At 39.9% G+C, this 21,714-nt stretch overlaps 1 protein-coding gene across 1 annotated transcript in view; it reads right to left on the reverse strand.

Annotated features, from left to right (window-relative positions):
* Positions 1-2,906: 2,906 nt before the first annotated feature.
* The window catches only part of PTCHD4 (patched domain containing 4), a 109,994-nt gene continuing 91,186 nt past the window's right edge, over positions 2,907-21,714 (reverse strand). Inside the window, exons 2-3 of the mRNA XM_075200489.1 lie at positions 20,381-20,861; positions 2,907-5,079 (exon numbers count right to left, since the gene is read on the reverse strand). Of these exons, the coding sequence (XP_075056590.1) occupies positions 3,446-5,079; positions 20,381-20,861 (2,115 nt within the window). The 3' untranslated portion in view covers positions 2,907-3,445. The remainder of the gene's footprint in view (positions 5,080-20,380; positions 20,862-21,714) is intronic.

Consider the following 21,714-nt stretch of genomic DNA (forward strand, 5'->3'; position numbering starts at 1 on the left):
ATAAAATTATATATGCATGATGAATGAAGAAAGCACCTATCAGCTTCAGAGATGAATTTGCAGTCAGCCAATCAGTGCTGGCGACTGCCATCATCATCAGCGTGTACTCACAAGTGATACAGTTACCAACAGCATATACGCATCTCCGTACGGTCTGCACCTGTTTACAATTACGCCAACGCGCCTTTACTGTGCTTGATCTAGGTTGGACAGACCCCTTCCCACCACTCAAAGTGCAAGCATCAGGTGCGATTAAATATGCAAACACTCGTATACATGCAGCTTTTTTTTGTGCACATGCGCAGTACAAGTTTGCGGATTTTACACTACGCAAACGGACATGCGTCCCAACTCAGCATCAGGCCCTATGACCTTAATATTTTACAACACACTTTTAAACTTAGCGATATAATGCCCCATGTCTGTTTTTTTTATACATAAATATAAACAAACAAAAGAAACAGTTGAGCTCTTGTTTTAAGCAAAGCGCATCTAAAAAATATAATTGTTTTATCTGCAAAACTTAAAACACCTCTTATTGTCATGACAGGACGTCTGATGCGCACTAATAAAATGATCAGCAATACCTGAGGGTAAATGTATGAAGCTGAGAGTTTTCCGTCGGGTTTGAGAAACCAATCAGATTCTAGCTATCATTTATTTAGTACATTCTACAAAATGACAGCTAGAATCTGATTGGTTGCTTTAAGCAACATCTCCACTTTTCAAACCCGCTGGAAAACTCTCGGCTTGATACATTTACCCCCTGGACTCCAGTCACCATCATACATAGCAATCATTTGGCTCATGATATCTGATTTTGAACGATAAAGGAAATATTTCTTGTTGCACTGCAAACTGTCATTAATACATCCCGCCGGCTAGTGCTTTATACAGTTAGCAGTAGTATGGCTGTGTTAGGCATCAGCGAGTATACTGGACGGTGACAATTATTACTAGAGGTAAGAAACAACACAAATACTGACAACTTTTGGCTTTTTGCATAGAATTTACTCTTTTCATGATCTCTCTGGTTTGTTGTCAGTGTGATCATTACCCTGATCGTCACATAATGAACATTAGTTTATTTCTGAATTTCAGAGTAACCAGTATTTTTCCTTTTAAAAAGAAACGGCTAAAAATGAGATAATGTTGTCTGTTTTGTGGAAATGAAAAGGCTTCTAAAATATATTTGATCCCTGCATAGCACTGCTTGCAATTGATTTGATCTGTTAGGTAAAAAAAAAAGTGTTAGTTGATGTACCATTGCTTTTAAAGTACAACTGTTACAAAGGAATTTTATGATTAATTAGTGAATAAAATTAACTTAGATATGATTCTTGCTAGTTATATGGGTGGGGTACGTGATAGCGAACAACTAAAATGACGACTGATGTAAATGCCGACATGAAGGAAATTAGATGTCTTGAAATACTGACAATTCAGAGAAACACACATACCAGCTGTATAATGTTTTTTTGGAAGGGTTGTACATTATACAGCCTGTGGGTCCTCACATTACCCCCCTTAAAAGCATCAATGTAAGTGTCGCCCTTAGATGTGATGTAAATCTCACTGTCGGTATGTGTGTTTCTCTGAATTGTTGTATGTCAGTATTTCAAGACGTCTAATTTCCTCCATGTCGGCAATTACATCACTCACGATTAACATATCGTTGTAACTCTTGTTGGAATTTAGATGTTTGCTATAACGACTACCACCGAGTTATATAGAGAGATTTTGAAATGTGCAAGACTCACGAGGGCATAATCATTTAGCCGTGGAGTGCTTCCGGAACGGTCACGAAGGCACTCCGCTGTGATGTAACATCGCGGACTTCTCTTCGCCCCCCCATAGAGGAGAGAGAAGCATTCCACGATGTGGATGTTGGACCATCGCGACTAATTGAATACGTCCCACAGAGTAACACAGGTGGACGGGCCAATGGTTCCGTCATCAGGACAAGAAGCACTGCATTGTGGGTGGGTTCTCCAAGACCGCCAATATCCTTGGCAAGAAATTACCATGATTTTACTAGCTGGAGAAAGAGGGGCCAATTTGTTTTTTTGGGGATCGACTAGAAGACCCAATACCAGTTTTAGTGGCTGTTGACCATTGTATTCTACCAGCTGTAGAACAAAAGCTTGGAGCAAACAGTGACAACAATCACTAATTCAATAAAATAAACTGGGCGAACTAATCAGTGATTAGAGAGTGTTTACTTAGCAGATGGAGCGGTAGACAAATATTGGGTTCTATGTACTTAGGCAAATATTGAGGAGATAAGTCGCATTTCCAGTCTTTGCTCCATATTTGTCTCCACTCTGGCGTTTTACGTGGCCCTCAGAAAGAAGAGAGTGTTTGGCGGAAGAGAAATGGTGGAGCAACAGCGTACACACATGGTAATGAGATTTATCAATACCATATGGCGAGTGAGTGATGTCTGAGCAATAACTAGCATAACTACCATAGTTGGAGGGGGGTACAGCTGCTATTGAGCCCACAGATGATGGGGGACCTGTCCTCCCTGCCAAATACCCTTGTGTATATCTGTTTTTTCCACCATTCAATGGGACATGGAGGTCCTTACAAAAATTTCCTATGGGGCCCTCAAATGTTGTGTTATGTTGTGGACAATGTTTAACAGATCTCCTTCATAAGTGATCTGTATAAAAGAAATGCAAGCAATAAAAGAAACCACAAAATGTTGAGCTTTAGTTCATACTTGCCAACATTTGTTTTCTTTCTTCCGGGAGATGCCGGCTGGGACGTGGGCGTGCAGGGGGCGGGGCGCCGAAATCGCGTCATTTTACAGCGGGGCCAAACACAGCAATTCTGGGTGAATCGCGGCGTTTAAACTGAATTTTGCCGATCAGGGAGATTGCCACACTCTCCCGGGAGCCTGGGAGACTCTCGCGAAATGCGGGAGTCTCCCGGACATTCCGGGAGAGTTGGCAAGTATGCTTTAGTTGCAGGTCTATATATATGTTTCAGTGATCATTTCGCTACTTAAAAAAAGTTCCATGGGTCATAAAACATATTCAGACATAGCCTGACACCAAAAAATTCAAAAAGGAGCAGACATAGGAGAAGGAGAGTATATAATGTAAAAAAAATAATAAATTAGACAATAAATCTATGGAACGCCATCGTAAAAACTACATTTAATGATCGAGATCTTTTGATTAAGTTATGAAAAAAGACCAAAACAACTGCAAACGAGGGAAAGTACTGGCTACACCCATATTTCCACCAAACAGAGTCATTATGAAAATGAGGTAATAGAAAATTGATTTGTATACATTTTATAAAAGTTATAAAAAATCTTGCACCTTGATGTTTCAAAAAATACCCCTTCTTAACTTGCAACTTTGGCCAGCGCAAGCAGCTGTTTTTGCCTACTTTCCCTGTGAATGTCCGACCATTGAGAATTAATATCAGTCTCTCAAACAGAAGTCACATGATCGGCATTTTCCTGAATTTCAATGCATTCAATTTCCTCTCTCTCCTTCCTTCTGGCTCTTTTCTTTTTCTTGTGGCGTTTTTTAGAAGGAGGGAAAAAGGTTAAGAAAACAGGCAAAATGACGAAACAGTGCAATAGCGTGCAACCACCGGTCAGCAGCAAGCATTTGAACAGTGTGGAGGTCAAGTTTGAAGGCACAAACAGAAGGGGTACCAGCCCAACAAGAAACGATACAACATTCTGGATAATAGCTGTGCCATGCTCCTTGAGTGAATCTTGTATGCATATAGTTCTTGTGTGTTCAGTGGCTAAGACAAATGTATAAAGCAGAGGGGAACAGTGATCTATGGCAAAATTCAAAGAGTACATAAGGCACAGGATGGATACGCAATCCATGTCAACATTCCATAACGTCATTAAACCCAACACACCCAACTCAATAGAAATGACGGTAATTATCAGCCAGAAGTTTCCAAGAGGGTGAATGACCAAGAACAAGGTTAAAATTAACACCAGCAATACACTGAAGCCAGCGATCAGGACTGGCATAGTCACCGCCAAGCCATAGTGGTCCATAAAGACAAAGGTGGGGTTGAAGACAATAAACTTGATGCTTTGTATCAGAGAGAGCGGCCTTAGTTTTTCGAGCAGCTCAACCACCTCCCGTTGGGTGTTTTCACTAGTCCTCGCCACCAGATACATCCGGGAAGCGATAATGTTCAATTCATCGCCTGACCTGGAAATAATGATGTCGTTCTTGAAGTGTTGAAATTCTGCTTTCCTCAGAAAAACATTCTGGAGGACATTAATAAACTCACTTTTGTTGGACGCAGAAATATTGCCAACCTTTAAAAATTGGTAGAACTGCTCGGTCCAAGACTCTGTATTGAATCCGTGACTTAAGGTTTTCAAGTCTTCCTGAACCGTCAAATTCCAATATTCAAGAGGTTCGTAAATATAGAATCCGATCACAGGACTATAGTTGCTAAAATACTTTTGCTGTATAAGAGCATAAGAAACACTGGGAGAATCGCTCGATAAAATATTAATAATGTCTGATCCGCCACTAATTTGGAGGCAGCCCATGAATGAGAATGATGCATAGATGAGGTACAGAATAACCACAAAGGGCTTTACATATGTATTTGTGATCCATTCATTATAATGTTCTCTTAGAAAATGTTGAATGAAGTGGTTCTCATAGGGGTCCGGTTCATGGTGGGTGGAATGCTGATGCCCATCGCTCATCATGGTTTGAAACCATATTGGTTGTCTATCTAGATATTCCTCAGAGGGAATTTTACAACAAAAGACGCTGTGATAACGGTTTTGTTCCAGTTGACCGGCAAAGACAAGGCATGAGCCATAGAAGGAGAAGACATAGAAATAGTTCAGGACGATGGTGATGCACATGTTCTGGCAAAATATCTTGACCGCCTCAATGTTTGTAAACGGGCTGGCGCCCATTCCAAATGTGATGATGTAGAGAGAGCTTGTCATTGTATAGGAGACCATTACATCGGAGTAAGCGTCGGCCACCCTGTCCTTGAAAGGCAAACTTTCTCTGGTTCTTCGCCAACCAGAAAGAAGCTCGAAAACTCCTTTTGTTCCATGACCTGAAAAAAAAAGAGACAAACTGTTTTATTTCAGTCAACAACTTAAATTTCATTTTTGGTCAACCAGTGATATTCAAATTAGTGCTGTGTCAATTCAACTTTCATCATAGTTTTATTAAGTAGTATTCTCTAGTTCATATTAGTGTGTGACCAGGGCCCTCTTAACAACATTTTGGGCCCCCGGGCAAAGCAGTGCTCCGCGATGGATATCGGGCGTGATGACGTCACACCCGACATGCACTGCGAGCGTCGCACAGAGGAGGAGACCAGGGAGGGAGCCGGATCGCCAGCTGACCGCAAGGTAAGTATTGTGGTTTTTTTTGCTGCCTTCCGACGGGCCCTTCTGGGCTGCAGGGCCCCCGGGCACCTGCCCATTGTGCCCAATGGGAAAGACGGCCCTGTGTGTGACTACATTGTCTTAATGTACAAAAGTTGCACAACTATAACATTAACACCAACATAATCCTGATCAAAGACAGAAGTGAAAAGATTACAGCCTGAGAGTAATTGCGTTATTTAAAAAGATAAGTTTAATTTGAGTCTGATTTCTATCAAATAATTTTACAGCTAAATACGTATATCCAGGTGTAGGACTTAATCACTTATGGGATTTCCTCTCAAAATATTAAATATATATATCTCAATCTACAATCTCTAACAAACACTATTTATATATTGTATGGCCCCCGAGTAAAGTATGGAACACTGAAACGATTGTGGGGCATTACTCTGTAACGTATTTTATACTTCATTAAATGTTTTGATATTTTTTTCTAAACCTGTGTTGGTCTCTCTCTCTCTCTATATATATATATATATATATATATATATATATATATATATGCAGAAAGGGAAGGAATAGCTGCTGTTCGCAATCATTATCAACTGCTACAGGTGAAGCAGGTCATTGATCTCCTACTATTGTAAGGGGCATGAGATATTTCTACTAACAAATGTGGATCTGCAAACGGACCACTATAATTACACAGGGAGTGAGGTGCTCCATTAATTACATTCTACATCACTTATTGTGTTGTAGAACAAAATCTACAAGTAGTGAGGGGACCTGGCCACTTCCCTTCCTTCTAACGTTATTTGATTACATAAAGCTCTCAGCTCATTAATTATGCAGCTGTTTATACTGTGTTTTATCATTTATCATTTATCTGTACTCAATATTTTAATTCAGTTATTGATTTTATTTTTAGTGTTGCATGTCTATGGTTAGGTCATGAGATGACCTATGTCTTAGCTAATTAATAACAAATTATTGTTTATTTTTTCATACAGTTGGGAGCCCTCTATATTCTCTATTATTCTGCCATATCATATATATATATATATATATATATATATATATATCTATCTCTACTATATAAATGCCTAGTGGCGTGTGTGGAAAAAAAAAACCAAGCTGCAGCGCCACCTGCTGGGCAGAGTTATACACTGACCTATATATTTCTTGAAGGAGAAGTGACAGTTGGGAGTGGTTGGTGGTTGCCGGGGGTGACAGTGGGGAGTTTTTAACACCTTAAATAGCTTGATGAAGGATGTGGCGATGAAGATGAAGGATGAGGTGATGGAGAAAAATGATGAGGTGGTGACATGTGGACAAAACCACGTTAAAAAAGGGCGCTTGCGTCGGGAAGTAATGCTCTTCCACTGAGGAGGCCTGGGCTAGGCCCAAATGCATGACAAGAACCTTTTTAACACCTTAAGTAGCTTGATTTGACTAGAATGCATGAGTATCATGCACGGGTTTACTTGTATATATATATATATTATATATATATATATATATATATATATATATATATATGTATATTTATATTTTAGTTACTGTACATTGAACTTATTACTTGATGCTTCTTGTTTGTTTATATATTGTATACACAGTAATAACAGCATCAAATAGTAATGTAATCAATGTTGTAACCTTGTGATAAAATTTTAATAATTCAATGAGTTACAAACATTTCTCAGATTATGGCCAACAGATCCGTATTGAGTCATCCACCTATATATGATGATACCAATTATATTTTCCCATAGCAAGTCCCTTTACCATAACCATCCAAACCAAACTTACTTCCACTTTGGGGAATTAAACACATTACCACGAAATCCATTATAGGGAAGGTCAACTGTAAAAAAAAAACAGGAGATACAAATCTTCTCAGCCTACAAGCCACTGGTCCTGTGTGGCTTACGGTCACATGATTCAAACAAGCCAATATAATGCTGCCATTCTCTAATGATCATAGTCTTAACATTAAAACCTATAAGCAAAACTATTGAATGATATTTTGTTTCTAAAGAATCCCTCATTTACAGAAAAGCTTTCAATAAACTAAGTGAGAAGAACAATACAGCTGTGCAATACGTTTAATGTAATTGCATACACCACAATCGTGTTCTAATGAATGGAACCTTGGATCTGTTGGCTATTTTCATGTAAATGCTGTAGTCCTTTCAGCATAGGACTAGAGAGAGAGGCTGCATTATTTTTGAGAGCCTGATTCCCCTAATGAATTCAGCTCCTTTCTAACCAGGCTGGGCTGTCTCGCATCATGACAGAGGAACCCCACCCTGCGGGCATTCCTGTTATAGTATAAACAGCATAGCCTGTCATAACTTGGAGCTGGTGGCGACTTTTGTGGGGGGACCCCACGCTGTTCATCCCAACCAATATCCAACTCAGACTACGACCGCTGGTGCCAAGATCACTTTTTTATTTATTTATTTTTAAATTCTATATAAAAAAACGCCACTCTATCCCCTTATGTCATGAGGTGGAAGATGATGACTGATGTCTCAAAAGAATCATGACACACTTAAAGCGTATAACACACTTTAATCATTCAACTCATTTAACATACTATGCTGAGTCGCACATATCTTAAGATATATGCAATTCAGAATATACACAAAAATTTATTAACACTTTATTATTTATTGATATGCAGACAGCAGTTGGAGTAAGCTGTGCACTGGTTCAGCTCTTATCCCAAGCTAAGACTTTTTCTATTCTCACAAATATAACGCTTTGGATAGATTCTAAATACTGTTGGCAAATGTCACAACAGCGCTGAGGATCGACTTCTTATGGAAAAACAAAGCTGTTTTAGGATCTAAAGAATTACCATCTCTGTCCAGTTGTTGGACCCACAGAGTTCAACTGTCATTGCTGTTTCAACATCTGTTCAGCTACTCACTGAGCTCAATTATGTCTCCTGTTACCATCTCTGTTTGGTTACTGGACCCTCCGCACCCAACTGTCAGCATCCAACTGGACCTCATGATGTCAGAGCAGCAGAAACTTCCTACTCCATTAACCACAGGCAGGGGGCGGTAAAGTATCCTTCACCTCTTCCATTGCCCTACACAATTTGGATCAATTTTTCCTTTCTACTTTCTCATTACCCACCCTAGATAATATACATTCATTCACATCTCTCCATCATGCACCTACTCAATTTACAGTCTACACTATTTACTGTCACCATACTTCTCCTGACTCTTCTTCTGCCACTAAACTTCTTTCACTTACTTCCTCCTTTGGTCTCTCCCAATGGACTTCATCTCCAACCCACTGTGATGGGCACTCCCTTGACCTTGTCTTCTCCCACTACTGCTCCATCTCTAGTTTCTCCAATTTCGCCTTTCCACTCTCCTACCACAACCTCCTTTCTTTCAGCCTCACCTTACCTTATGCCCTTTCCCTTGCACTTAAATACACACGTACACAAAGAAACCTAAGTACTCTTAACCCATCCTTAATCCACTTCTTATTTTCACTAAAACAACTATTTTCTCCAATCACTGCATTGTCCTTTCCTAATCAGGAAAGGACAAAACACCTCTTTCTATAACAAAACACTCACTTCAGCCCTAGACAATGCAACTCCAGCTAATACACATAGTCTCCTACAATCCAAACCCCAGCCATGGCACAACAAACAGACCCGCTACCTGCAAAAGTGCTCCCACACTGCAGAGTGCTACTGGAGAAAATCTCATTCCTATCCAGATTTACTCCACTATAAATTCATCCTTTCAACTAACAGTGCTGCCCTTTCAAATGCCAAACAAACATTCTTCAAAACTCTAATATTCACCCAGTCTTCTAACCCAGGTTGCCTCTTTGCCACCTTCAACTCACTTCTCTGTCCACCTGCACCTCCTCCTCCTTCCTCCCTCACCTGCCCATGATTTTGCCACCTATTTCAAAGACAAAATTGACACCATTCGAAAAGATATTTCCTCATGCCACAAATTCCACTCACTCTACCCACCTTTAACTACAATCCCGAATCCACCCTTAATTAATTCTCTCCAGTAACTGAAGACCAAGTCTCTGCACTGATTTTTTCATCTCACTCTGCAACATGTCCAATTGACCCTATTTCCTCCCAACTTCTTCGCTCCCTCTCCTCCACTGCATTCCCACCTCTAAACTCACCTTTTTAACCTGTATCTCTCCACTGGCATATTTCCATCTCTCTTCAAACATGCACTCATCTCACCTATTTTAAATAAACCATCTCTCAATCCAGGCTCTTTCTCCAACTACCACCCTATTTCACTGCTCCCCTTTCCCTCCAAACTACTTGAGCGAGGTTCAAACGCCTGTCTCATTTTCTTTCCTCTCATTCCGTTCTCAACTCTCTGCAATCAAGCTTCTGCTTCCAACATTCCACTGAAACTGCTCTCACAAAAGTGACCAAAGATTTACTTACTGCAAAATGTAAGGGTATTGTCTCCATACTCATTCTCCTGGACCTCTCTGCTGCTTTTGATACTGTTGATCACCCTCTTCTCCTACACATCCTTCACTTCATTGACTTTCGTGATGCAGTTCTTTCCTGGATCACTTCCTACCTATCAAACTGCTCCTTTAGTGTTTCTACCTCTGGCACATCCTCCCCTCCACTCCTACTATCTGTTGGGGTCCCACAAGGCTCTGTTCTTGGCCCTTTACTTTTTTCATTGTACACCTCTCCTCTACGTTGATGACACCTAAATCTATATCTCTTCCCCTGACCTCTCTCTTTCTGTACTATCTCGTGTAACCAAGTGTTTATCTCCACATGGATGCCCCAATGCTACCTAAAGCTCACCATGTACAAAACAGAGCATATTATCTTCCCTCCTGCCAGAGTCACCACCAGCCCTCAAATCTCCCTCACTGTCAATAACACCACAATTTCCTCAGTCTCCCAAGCCTGCTGCCATGGTGTCACACTTAACTCCACCCTCTGCTTTATTCCTCACATCCAGACTCTCTCCCAATCCTGTTGACTGCACCTTAAAAACACTGCCAGAATACGCTATTTTCTTACACAACATGCTACCAAAATTCTTACCCAATCTCTCATTATCTCCCTTCTTGACTATTGTAACCTCCTGCTATCTGGCATTCCTGACACCCATATGTCCAAATTTCAATCCAACCTAAATGCTGCTGCAAAACTGATCTTCCTCTCTCACTGGTCCACATCTGCTGCACCACTTTGCATATACCTTTTCTGGCTCCCTGTGACCTCCAGAATAAAATTCAAATTATTCAACCTTATCTACAAAGCCCTCAACAACACCACCCCATATACATCTCAAATATCATATCAAAACACTCTCCACCCGCCCTCTTAGATCTACCTCTGACCTTCGGCTTGTCCCATCTCTGGTAACCACCTCTCACTCCCACCTCCAAGACTTTTCCCGTGCTGCTCCTCACTTATGAAATCTTTAGATGCTCTTTGAAAAACCATCTCTTTTTTAGAGGTGACCTTATCCTCGATAAAACTATCCACACTAATGCACCCTCACAACTCTCCCAATCTCCACTCTAAGCCACATTTGCTCCTCTTGTTTAAGCTGTGCCCTCTTCCATTTAGAATGTAAGCTCTTCAATGAGCAGGGACCTTCACATCCTTTGTTTTCATGTCTGCATTTATTTTGTCTACCTTGTATGTCCCTGTTTTATGTATGTACTGTTTTCCCTACTGTACGGCGCTGCGGAGCACTGTGGTGCCTTACAAATCAACGATAATAATAATAATAATATTAATAACACATTCTATGTCTGCGTTTTGGACAAAAATGCGTTCAAACCCAACATCAAGCACACTGTCCTGTAGATTTATCAAACATTCTAAAAAGTAAAAGTGAAGGTGTTGCCCATAGCAACCAATCAGATTCTAGCTATAATTTTCTAGAATGTACTAGATAAATTGATAGCTAGAATCTGATTGGTTGCTATATACCACTTTGTGTCAAATGTCCTTACTGATAAGCTCTTGAAACTCTGAATGTTGTTGGTAGCTCTATTATATATGCAAACTTGTATTTTAGATTGAGTGGTCCTTTAATAAAATACATATAAAAAAAATAATTTAAATCCACTATAAGATGTTTTATAGTTACATTTATTAAGGTGAATCCAGAAATCCAGATTTACAGTATAAAAATATAAAGGTCAATGGAATATTAAATGTTAAAAATAACAGCCCACTAATATATTTTTATATTAACTAATATATTTTGGTAAATGTCAAAGGATGAGTGTGTTCTCTAAGTGCATTCGAGTTTTAAACTTGTATCTGCTTGACACTAAGTGGCAAAATACAGATGACTCCTCCACTTCATAAATAAATGATGAAGGTGAGATATTGTAATTGGTACAGCTGCAAGCTGGATCTATGCAAACTCCTGAATATTTTATTCTCTAAGCGATGACTAGGTGTCATTCATTTTCAACACTTCGGTAAAGCAATCAATCAAGATGATAGAGCGCTGAATAATCCACGGCAAAGTTTGCATAGTCTAACAAAAAAATATATAAAAGTAAAGTTTCTGCAGAATAAAAAAAAAATCTCAAAATAATTGTTAAAACTTGAAAAACTTTATAAAGTTTCTATAATTTTTTTTAGCGTCTAATCTGAATTTTTAGAAAGTCTGTTTAGCAAAGAAGTAGTATATCCTTGATTGAAAAAGCCACAACAATGTTCTCGGTTAAGCAAAAGCAATTCTCGTCCAAGAAAGTACTTAAATATGTATAACATAATTTTATTTTTCTTGTAAATGTAATAAAAATGGCCAATGTTTTTTTTTTTTTTTAGAAAATCAATGCTGAGGATTTTATCAATTTCCATTAATGATGACAAAAAGATTATCAATGCTTCTTAAATTGCCAAAATGAGGTAGGTAGATTTAGGTGCGCTAAGAAGTGGGAAAATCAATAGTGAAAACTTTATGCACATTATTCAATAAAGTCTTCATAAATATGTGTTATATCGGTGTTCTTTAATGGACTTCTCCACTATTAGCACTATACATAGGAGGGTTACCTGAAGCAAGGAACTGGCTAATTTGACATTATGCTTGTTTTCCCTTAGTCATCCATTGATGACATCTGCACTGCCGTCTCAGCTTTGGGTAGATGGGGAGTGGGGCATCTCCGATAGAGAGGGCGGAATACATACAATCACCTTCTGTCGCACATATATTTCTTGTCTCAATTCGTAAGTAATTTTATTCATTATGTTCTTTATCCATAACTTGAGCGCACCCCAGATGCCTGCCTCATCTTCCTAATCCTTCCCACATTTACTTGTTCATTTTGTATATTGTGTTCCAAATGTAAAGTGCTTTGAGTCCTACTGGGAGAGAAGCACTATATTAAAAAAAATATGATATTTATGCCATTAGATACCGGGGTACACACGTGTGTCCAGTTTTTCCTAGGTCAGAAATATTTTTTCCCCATTCAATAGAGGAACAGAGTCTGGCACCTGATAAGTGGATACAAGAAGTCAGAGGCGGAACTAATGAGGTGTGGGCACCGTTGCAGGGAAGCGGGGAGGAGGGAACCCGGGTCCTCAGCTCACTAGTTCCTCATGCAGCGGGCCCCATTATCTCCATGGGCCCCAGTGCACCCCACTTGCTGCACCAATGCTAGTTCCGCCACTGCAAGAAGTGGTTTTGAAGGATATTTTACACAGCTGTTCTGGTTTCTGTTTCAAACACAGGAGCCCTACATTAAGAGGCCATGTGAAGTTAGGTTATTCTGACAATGGAAGAAATTAATAGACTGAAGAGGGTGGGGGGGGGGCTTTTATTATTTTAAGAACCTGGGGTAAACCTAGTCTGTGTATCTGTATGTTAGGGAATTTAGACTGTAAGCTCCAATGGGGCAGGGACTGATGTGAGTGAGTTCTCTGTCTGCGGAATTAGTGGCGCTATATAAATAAATTGTGATGATGATGATGATATATGTGTTTCCTAAACAAGAGCTGGCTGGCAAATTTTAGCCAAGGGGGTGAGTCTCGGCTCAGCAGCCTATTTACATTTTAAAGCAAAAAATATGTACAGGTAGCCCATTCCGGGACCGGCACTGTAAGCAGAGGCCCTCCAGCCCAACCAGCCCCTGGTCCTAACGATGTTATATAGACAATGTACACATAAAGCATCCGCTCTATCTACAGAATGTGCACATTATTGTTCAAAAATACAAAGACAATTCAGGCTACAGTGTCTGGTTCCGTTTACATTCTCTGTGTAATCCTACATGCTCTCCAGAGGCAAACAGCATAAACCAAACACTGGCTAAACTGATCCTATCTTTACATTCCTCAGATGTTTCCTGTGTGAAATTAGTAATTTACTTCACACTTAATTAAATATGTTCTCATTTAAATTCTTAGAGATTGCTAGAGATAGTAAATCCTTCTACAGTCAAGCCTTCATTATCCATACACAAAAATATTAACCTCGTTATTTTATTGTCATTGTTGCCAACATTTTTTAAGTCATTTCTATGTATAATTTGCTGGTGCATAGGTGTATCATATATGAAATGGACTCTGTTGCCCTTGGTAGACTACAAACCACATCATCAGGGGCAGAACTATAGGGGGAGCACGTGCTATGCGGCAGCTACAGGGCCTGAAGGTGAGAACAGCATGGCGGGTGGGGTATGATAAAATGGTGCTGGTAATTCCGACATCTGTCATATCCCCCCCCCCCCAAAAAAAGTAAAAGAATAGAGAATCGACTTGAAAATAATTAGACTTACCTTGATAGCGCCTCTGCTGCCTGACGTCATCGGGACGTGTGCCAATCAAAATTTAAAGCGGCAATGTGGGGTCCCCTAAGGGTAAGTGGTTAAACAATTAACCGAACATTGCCGCTTTAAATTTTGATTGGCACACGTCGCGATGACGTCAGGCAGCAGAGGTGGTCAGTTCTCCAATCAGAAAGCCTTCCTGTCATTACGCTGCTCTGTTCTGGAATCTCCAGCATCGTCTTCAAGGTAAGTCTAATTATTTTCAAGTCGATTTTCTATTCTTTCGCTTTTTTTTGGAGGCATGACAGGTGTCAGAATGGTGGTAATCGTAAAAACGACGATTACCACCGGGCATGGCAGTGGTGGACAACGCCGGCCCGCGCATGCTCAGGAGAGTCTCCTGCTCAACTCTATTGATAGCAAAAAGAGGGACACTGGAGGTGAAAACAGCAACAGCCCAACTCAAATTTTGCTATGAGCCCATACTGTTTCGCCCCTGCCCAACAGGATAAGTTTACTAAGTACCCTTATATAATGCCAGTTTTTGCATGTTAACACTCTTATTCAATAAATGTTAACATATAAATCCCAGAAAATAAGAATAAAGAGGTTGAATCCAATATACAAAATAAGAGTGAGTATACTGGGCACTAACTGTGCTTTGACATTAGGGCCAGTTGATAACTCTGTGTTATTACAGCATTTTATCTTATTCTTGACTTAAATAATTGAGCATCCTTCTGTCAGTATCCCTGTGATTGCCCCTCCCTTAGACTAAAGGGCAACTAATCCTAAAATACAGGTTACTTTATATAAATAGCTACTAGCAAAATGACCAAATGTATAAGAAAAAGTTACCCTACCTTGACAGAACTGTAAATGTTTTACATTATAATTACACTTCATATGCAGCAGAGTGAAAGCTACGTATCTTGTGAAAGCTATTATCTACCATTTCAGGCTGAGATTAAAATATCTGCCTCCGCCATTATGACTTATCTCAAATATCTACCTACATAGAAGATTTTCTTTAAAAACAAGTAAATTACCTTTTAAGAATTGCATTTTTCTTAACTATCCTCCTTGAAATCATTATCTCCTTTTCAAAAGCTCTATGGTTGGCAAACAAAAATGGTGGCCAGACATAGACATAGTCAGTCTGCTACACAGACACATGCTCACAGCTCTCAGCATGTCATGTGATGGCAGAGGGGGGAGAAGGAGGATATCACAGGGCAGACAGAGGTCAGATGGGCATTCCCAAGCCTCCCCGCTTACTAATCTATATATGTGTCACGTGACTGTGGTTGCCATGGAAGTTCAGAATCATAAATCATCAGGAGCATAATATAATAATAAGAGTCTGTAACAACAGTGATGTCACCAGTTTCTAGTGAATTGATAGGCTGAATTTTACTTCAGCCCAGACAATAGTTGTTTCCACTGTGTGTATATGATGGGTATACTATACATTGAACTTCTTGGAGGAGGAAAGTAATATATTAGTTAACTGCAACATTAAAATTACTTTTTGAGCTCCAGGCTAACAAAGCTAGAAAGTCTAATCTAATTCTATTTCATTCCTTATCATTTCAGATCTAGTTTATTTTTAGTATTTTTTTTAGTATTTCCTGAAGGCAGAACTGCAATTTAAGTTAAAACTGAGAAAAACCCTCATTTTAATTAGTGAGATGTGAGGCAAGTGCTATCTCCCACTGTGAAATAAATAATGCAGAATTGCATTAGTCAAGTGGAAACCCTTATCAATAGCATTGCAAATAGTTGAGCAAAGCAGATTCCAGAGCCAATTACTTATGGAGAACGATTGAGATCTCTGGGAGAATTCACTAGGTTATATTTCATAGGTAGAAAACCAATTGCTGATGTGTATTTCATACAATACACGCTGGGCCTTATAGGGTTAAAGAAGTTGAAATCAATGAAGCAATGGGAATGTGCTTCCTGTTCTGTTAAGCTTGCGCTTGTTATCGCTGTTTTCAGGGCACTGTGCTCCGTCTGCTCCTGTTCATCTTAGGAATCAAGAGACGGATCGTTGAAAGAACACATTCTGCAAGACTGCGCTGAAGACTAGGGGCCTGATTCATTACGGAACTTAAATTAAGAAATTTATTATTTAAGTCTCCTGGACAAAACCATGTTACAATGCAAGGGGTGCAAATTAGTATTCTGTTTTGCACATAAGTTAAATACTGACTGTTTTTTCATGTAGCACACAAATACTTGATAGCTTATTTGTACACTGAAATTAAAAGTTGATATTTGTGTGCTACATGAAAAAACAGTCAGTATTTAACTTATGTGCAACTTTAATGAACTGTCCTGTACATATCACACCACTGTATTCAAACCCAAGCGGATCTCAGGATGCGTTTCCATTTGAGTCTGGGTGTAAGTACACTTGGCCTAAACAGTACTTGTCATAGAACTTGACAGCAGATAAGAATAATTGGGCCTATCTGGTCTGCCCATTGTTTATTCCTTATAACCACTGCAGCCCATTGAGACACTGGTCTCCTCCATCCTCACCCAGAACTGAGCATCCTCTGAGCTTGGCACTGATTCCAAACATGACGGAGAGTTCTTATAATAGATCCACCTGGATGTTCTATGGAACACTAGTATGCATATTCTAACAGGCAGAGGGTGAATGGAACATGGAAAATGAAAGGATGGCCAGTAGGGCACAGTTGCTGACATTTGACAATAGTTTCCAGGGGCACTTTGCTCCGAGCTGGCTCATGTAAGAACGTCATACGTTATTCTGTGGCTTCTGAAACACTAGAACCCTCATGACGTTCTGTTTCCTGAATTTGATATAAACATACTTTTTTATTTCAACTACTCCTCTTCAATGCATATACTGTAGATTTAAAAAGCCCAGAATAGACGGTATAACATACATTTTAGAGGCAGAAAAATAAGCTGAAAATTTTTTCATTACTGCAAAATAGACACTCCAGGGACGCATTTATAAACATGAGATTGTCGTTGTCAGGGATTGGCTGTCAAATTTCAGTCCGAGAGGCGAGACTCGGCTATTAGGTAGCCCAGCCCAAGGTAGCACACTAGAGAGTGGGCTGGGGTGGGGGGCACATGTCCCCCAGCCCAGCCGGCCCCTGATCACTGTAATGAAAGGACACTTATAGTAACTATGGGGAGGAAACAGACAGAAACACACAGAACTGCGAAAAGTAAGTAAGGGGGGCTCCGGGAGTCACGTCTTTGGCCCCACCCCTAAATTACATCACAGCCAATTACAGCAGGGGGGCAGGGCCACAATGATGTGCCTGCCACTAAACTAATAGTCGGCCAGGACCTGGAAGGATTGTCTGCTCTACCGGGAGTCTGGGAGATTCTGGAGTCTCCCGGACATTCTGGGAGAGTAGACAACTATAATTTTATGTTAAAAAAAGATTATATATTTACTTTAATTTAAATGTATGGTGAATCAATGGCGCTATAGAAACAAATGGTGATGATGATGATGATAGAAGTAGTCTGACATCCTGGCCAGCGGTCGCTCCAATTTGTATCGTACATCCTATGTGCTATTCCAACACTTCAGTGCACTTACCAAGCCTGCAAACGGAAACTTCCTGGGGGATTAAAATGCAATTTATGCTTTGTGAATGTAACTCATATTTACTCTGGATGCTAAAAAATGTCTCCATGTCTTTATTATGTCACCAGAGGGAGATTCTGTGAAGCAGAAAATTATATAAATTCTTTTAGTGGTCCCTTAATCCTCCTCCTCACTAAAACACAAATATAGTATTGATTCTCCAATCTGTCATAATCTTAATATCACTGACTTTTGCCTTTTTGCACAAAACAAAGAAAAATGTATTTACTATTGCAAAGGCTTTGGCAAATTCTGTAAGACGCACTATTTATACACCCTCCTGATATCATTTAAGTGACTTGTCGGTTATTTTATAGATTTTACTAAATGACTCTGGAATACACTGTGAAGGTAAGAGTGAAAATTAATCTTGTTGCCCGCGCTCAAGTGTAAATTGATCTGGATGTCCAAATTTGACTGAATTGGTTCTACAGGTGCCTCAGCGACAGGGGAGGTCTGGCAAATTTTAGCCTTGGGAGCAAGAATCGTTCGACTCAGCAGCCTATTAGGAACATTTTTAAAGAAAAAAATGCAGGTGGCCCTGTGACCCAGCCCAAAGTAACCCACTATGAGACCAGCCCTGAGGGCAGATGCCCCCCAGGCCAGCCTGCCCCTGCTCACCAAACTGACAGACCAGAATGCTTACCATAACCATTAGCCAGCCACAGTACTTGCTGAGCTATACATCGAAGCGCGGGGAAATTATTACAGCCCACTGCTTCTTCTGAGGGCAGTTTTAGATATGTAAGTGCAAAATATTTCCTAGTTTCTGCTGAAACTAGGAAATATGGGCTCTAGTTCTAACACACATGCAACTGTACCAAAATGTTCACACGTATGTGTTTTTTTTTTTTTTTTGTGATATCTTTAGATGACTGTTCTTTACGCCACAGAGACAAATGACTGAATAGGCCTTAGGTGAGCCCTGTGGTTTAGAACATCAAGCGGGATTCCGGAATTTGTTTGGGCAAAGTATTCTATTGGGAACCACCTCTTTTGAGGCCCCAGAACAATGGTACACTGATATTTGCTATCCCCTCTAGTTGAGCACTACTAAAACAGGCAACCTCTATATGAAGTACTAAGGCTGCCTATCACCTACACACAGTGGAAGTAGCCATTTTGTGGACTTTATTTACGGAAAAGCAGCCTATCAATTTAATAGGAACTAGTGACATCACTGAGGTAATTTATGACAAACAACTGTGACCAGATATGAGTCACGGCTAATGTTCACCAATCACCTATTCCTACTGAGCTATTAGGATGCATAACATGAATATTGTCTAACCCCACAAAATGGCTACCCTGCTTGTATGTAGGCAACAGATTAACTAAAGCCGAAATGTGAACTATGAACAGGAATGGATCATTTAATGCAGTATTCAATCTTACTATGAATTTCCACTGTAGCTTTAGTACAAAATGTGACAGTTTCCCCTTCGTAATCATAAAATAATAGCAAAAACACACCTCACAAATTTGGTTGCTGATTCAATTAGCCGCAAAAGTGTTTCAGCGCACAATACCGGCAATTAAGGTACAGAAGTCTTCATCTTCTATGAGGTTTGAGCATAAATGAGCTAATACCCAGCGGAGAGACCTGACTAATTAAATCCCCCCCAGTCTGTGTTTAAACAAATGCTAAGATAGGTCAAAAAGCTCAACTAAAAAGGACATCGACCACCATTAAACTTTCAACTATTACTTTCTGTTTATGCATCCACCAAACTGCAACCAAACCCCCGGACCTATGAACCTTTGAACCAATTCTCTCTTTCGCTATTGCAGACTTTTGAAAAATAGAGAAACTGCCCCACACTTCGCCCCTAAACAGCATTTTAAACATGTAAGTCTTCAGCTAACGTTTTGGAGTAATAACATCCTAGACAATTTAGTGGAGTGTAACACTACAGTTGTATCAGATATAATAGTTACAATAATGTATACATTGTCATATGTTAGTATAATGTCATTGGTTTACATATTCCTTCCTGGTGAAGGTCAGTCATGACCAACCTTTAGCACACCAGCTGTTCTAAACTACAAATCCCATGTTGCTCAGCCACAGGTTGGACTTTGACCTATACTGTTTTACTTGACAATATTAATATTGTGGGGGTCATTTAGTTTTGTATAGCAGCTGGATTTGTGGGTATATGCAGCAATATTGGAGCACGCCCTCCATAATATGATGAAATCAGCAAAGTTCCATTCTCCGGCCCTTGATGTGATTATGTAGGCTGTTTGTAGAGCACCATGGGAAATGTAGTTCATCACCAACCTAAGTTCTGAAAGTAACCCTAATCAGCCTCTAATGAGGTGAAGTGAGCAGGCAGCGCCACGTCAACAGAACCCATGAGTGGTAGGTGCAGATACTCTTGCCGAGTTTCATTAACTTGGTGTGCCAAAGGCACCAAGACGACAGGGCTTGGCAATGCGTGTATGGAGGACTCTGCAACCCCGCACTATCATGTCTACTGTGCGTCGGTGTCATGCTATTTGTTTTTCCCAATTCACCTCAGAAAAGCCTGGAATAATCCCTGTTTACCACTCAAACAATCATTATTCTCTGATAATACATTATTTACCCATGGCAAAGAAAGGTATTCCCAGCAGAGTTGAGTTATATCTTCCATCGGTAACGAAAAAGATCCCTGCCGCTGTGACACTGGAGATACAGATTGTGAGTACTCCCAGTAGGCCCAGAAAGGGCTTGCTACGTAGACAGTCTTTCATAGAGCTGGAGAGAGTGGCGGCCAGAAGGACCAGCATAAGACTCACCACAATCTTACTTCTAGTCAGCTCTATGGTTTTCTGGAAGTCTCTAAGCAAGCTGAAAGATGTTAATGAATACATCTGGATGTCTGGATGTCCCTCTTGCAGCTGGTGAAGTAGTGTGCAAAATTCAGTTTCCCACTGTTCATTGACATGATCCTGGGTTGCAGAGCCATAATTTTGGAGGTAGTAGGTCATTTGGATGGCTCTTGCTGACTTGACCCTTTGATCCTTGCTGTTCGGTACTTCGGCAACACCGCCCAGCTGGTGTCCAATAAAACTCTGTCTTCCATTCTGTGAAACCATAAACAAACAGTTGTATTTAATACAGACAAAAAAATTCATTCAATGTGCAAAGCAAAGTATTAGTACCCTATATGTTGCCAAAACAAATGATGTTGGCATAAAAATCTTGTTTGTAGTTTTTATTTATGCATTTCACAAGTCATGACTGTAAGGGACATAGGAACTGTTTACTTTCAATGTGTCACATTTGTAAATATTAATATTTTCTTAAGGTAACGTAATTGCGTTTTCATGTTTAACATTCAGGAGATACATGGAGTGCAGGGAAAACAAATTCAATCTATAGTAAAATTAATAGGTCAATAATTAGTAACAAATGTCATGGAAAAATCAGTATTTCTCAGCAACTGTATTAAAGGAAATCTATCCTTACTATGATGAGATCCCTTGTAACAAGGACATGACTATCATATATAACGGTTTTCTTCGTTGACTTGACATTTGTAATTTACTAAGGAACTCTTTAATCCGAGTGTAATCATACATTGCACAGAGGGGATTATATGGGGCATATTCGATTGGCCGCGTTACTGTCAAAAGTAACGCGGCTTGAGCACTATTACCGATATTACGGTAATAGTGCGCATAATTACCATTATTACGGTACCTTTAACGCCGGCTTTCTGCTTGCAGTTTAGGGGTTAGAATTACCGTAATAACGGTAATATTTTTAACGCCATGTTACTTTTGCGAGTAATGTGGCTAATTGAATATGCCCCTATGTGTGAGACTCATGGTAAAGTGCACAGTCTGTCGGCATTTTACTGGCACCAGTGTGTTTTAGAGTGATACCGACCGCTACGGGCTTGATTCCTCTTCGGACGCAACCTGCACGCAACTT

Source organism: Mixophyes fleayi, chromosome 3 (genome assembly GCF_038048845.1).
Source record: "Mixophyes fleayi isolate aMixFle1 chromosome 3, aMixFle1.hap1, whole genome shotgun sequence".
Lineage (NCBI taxonomy): Eukaryota > Metazoa > Chordata > Amphibia > Anura > Limnodynastidae > Mixophyes > Mixophyes fleayi.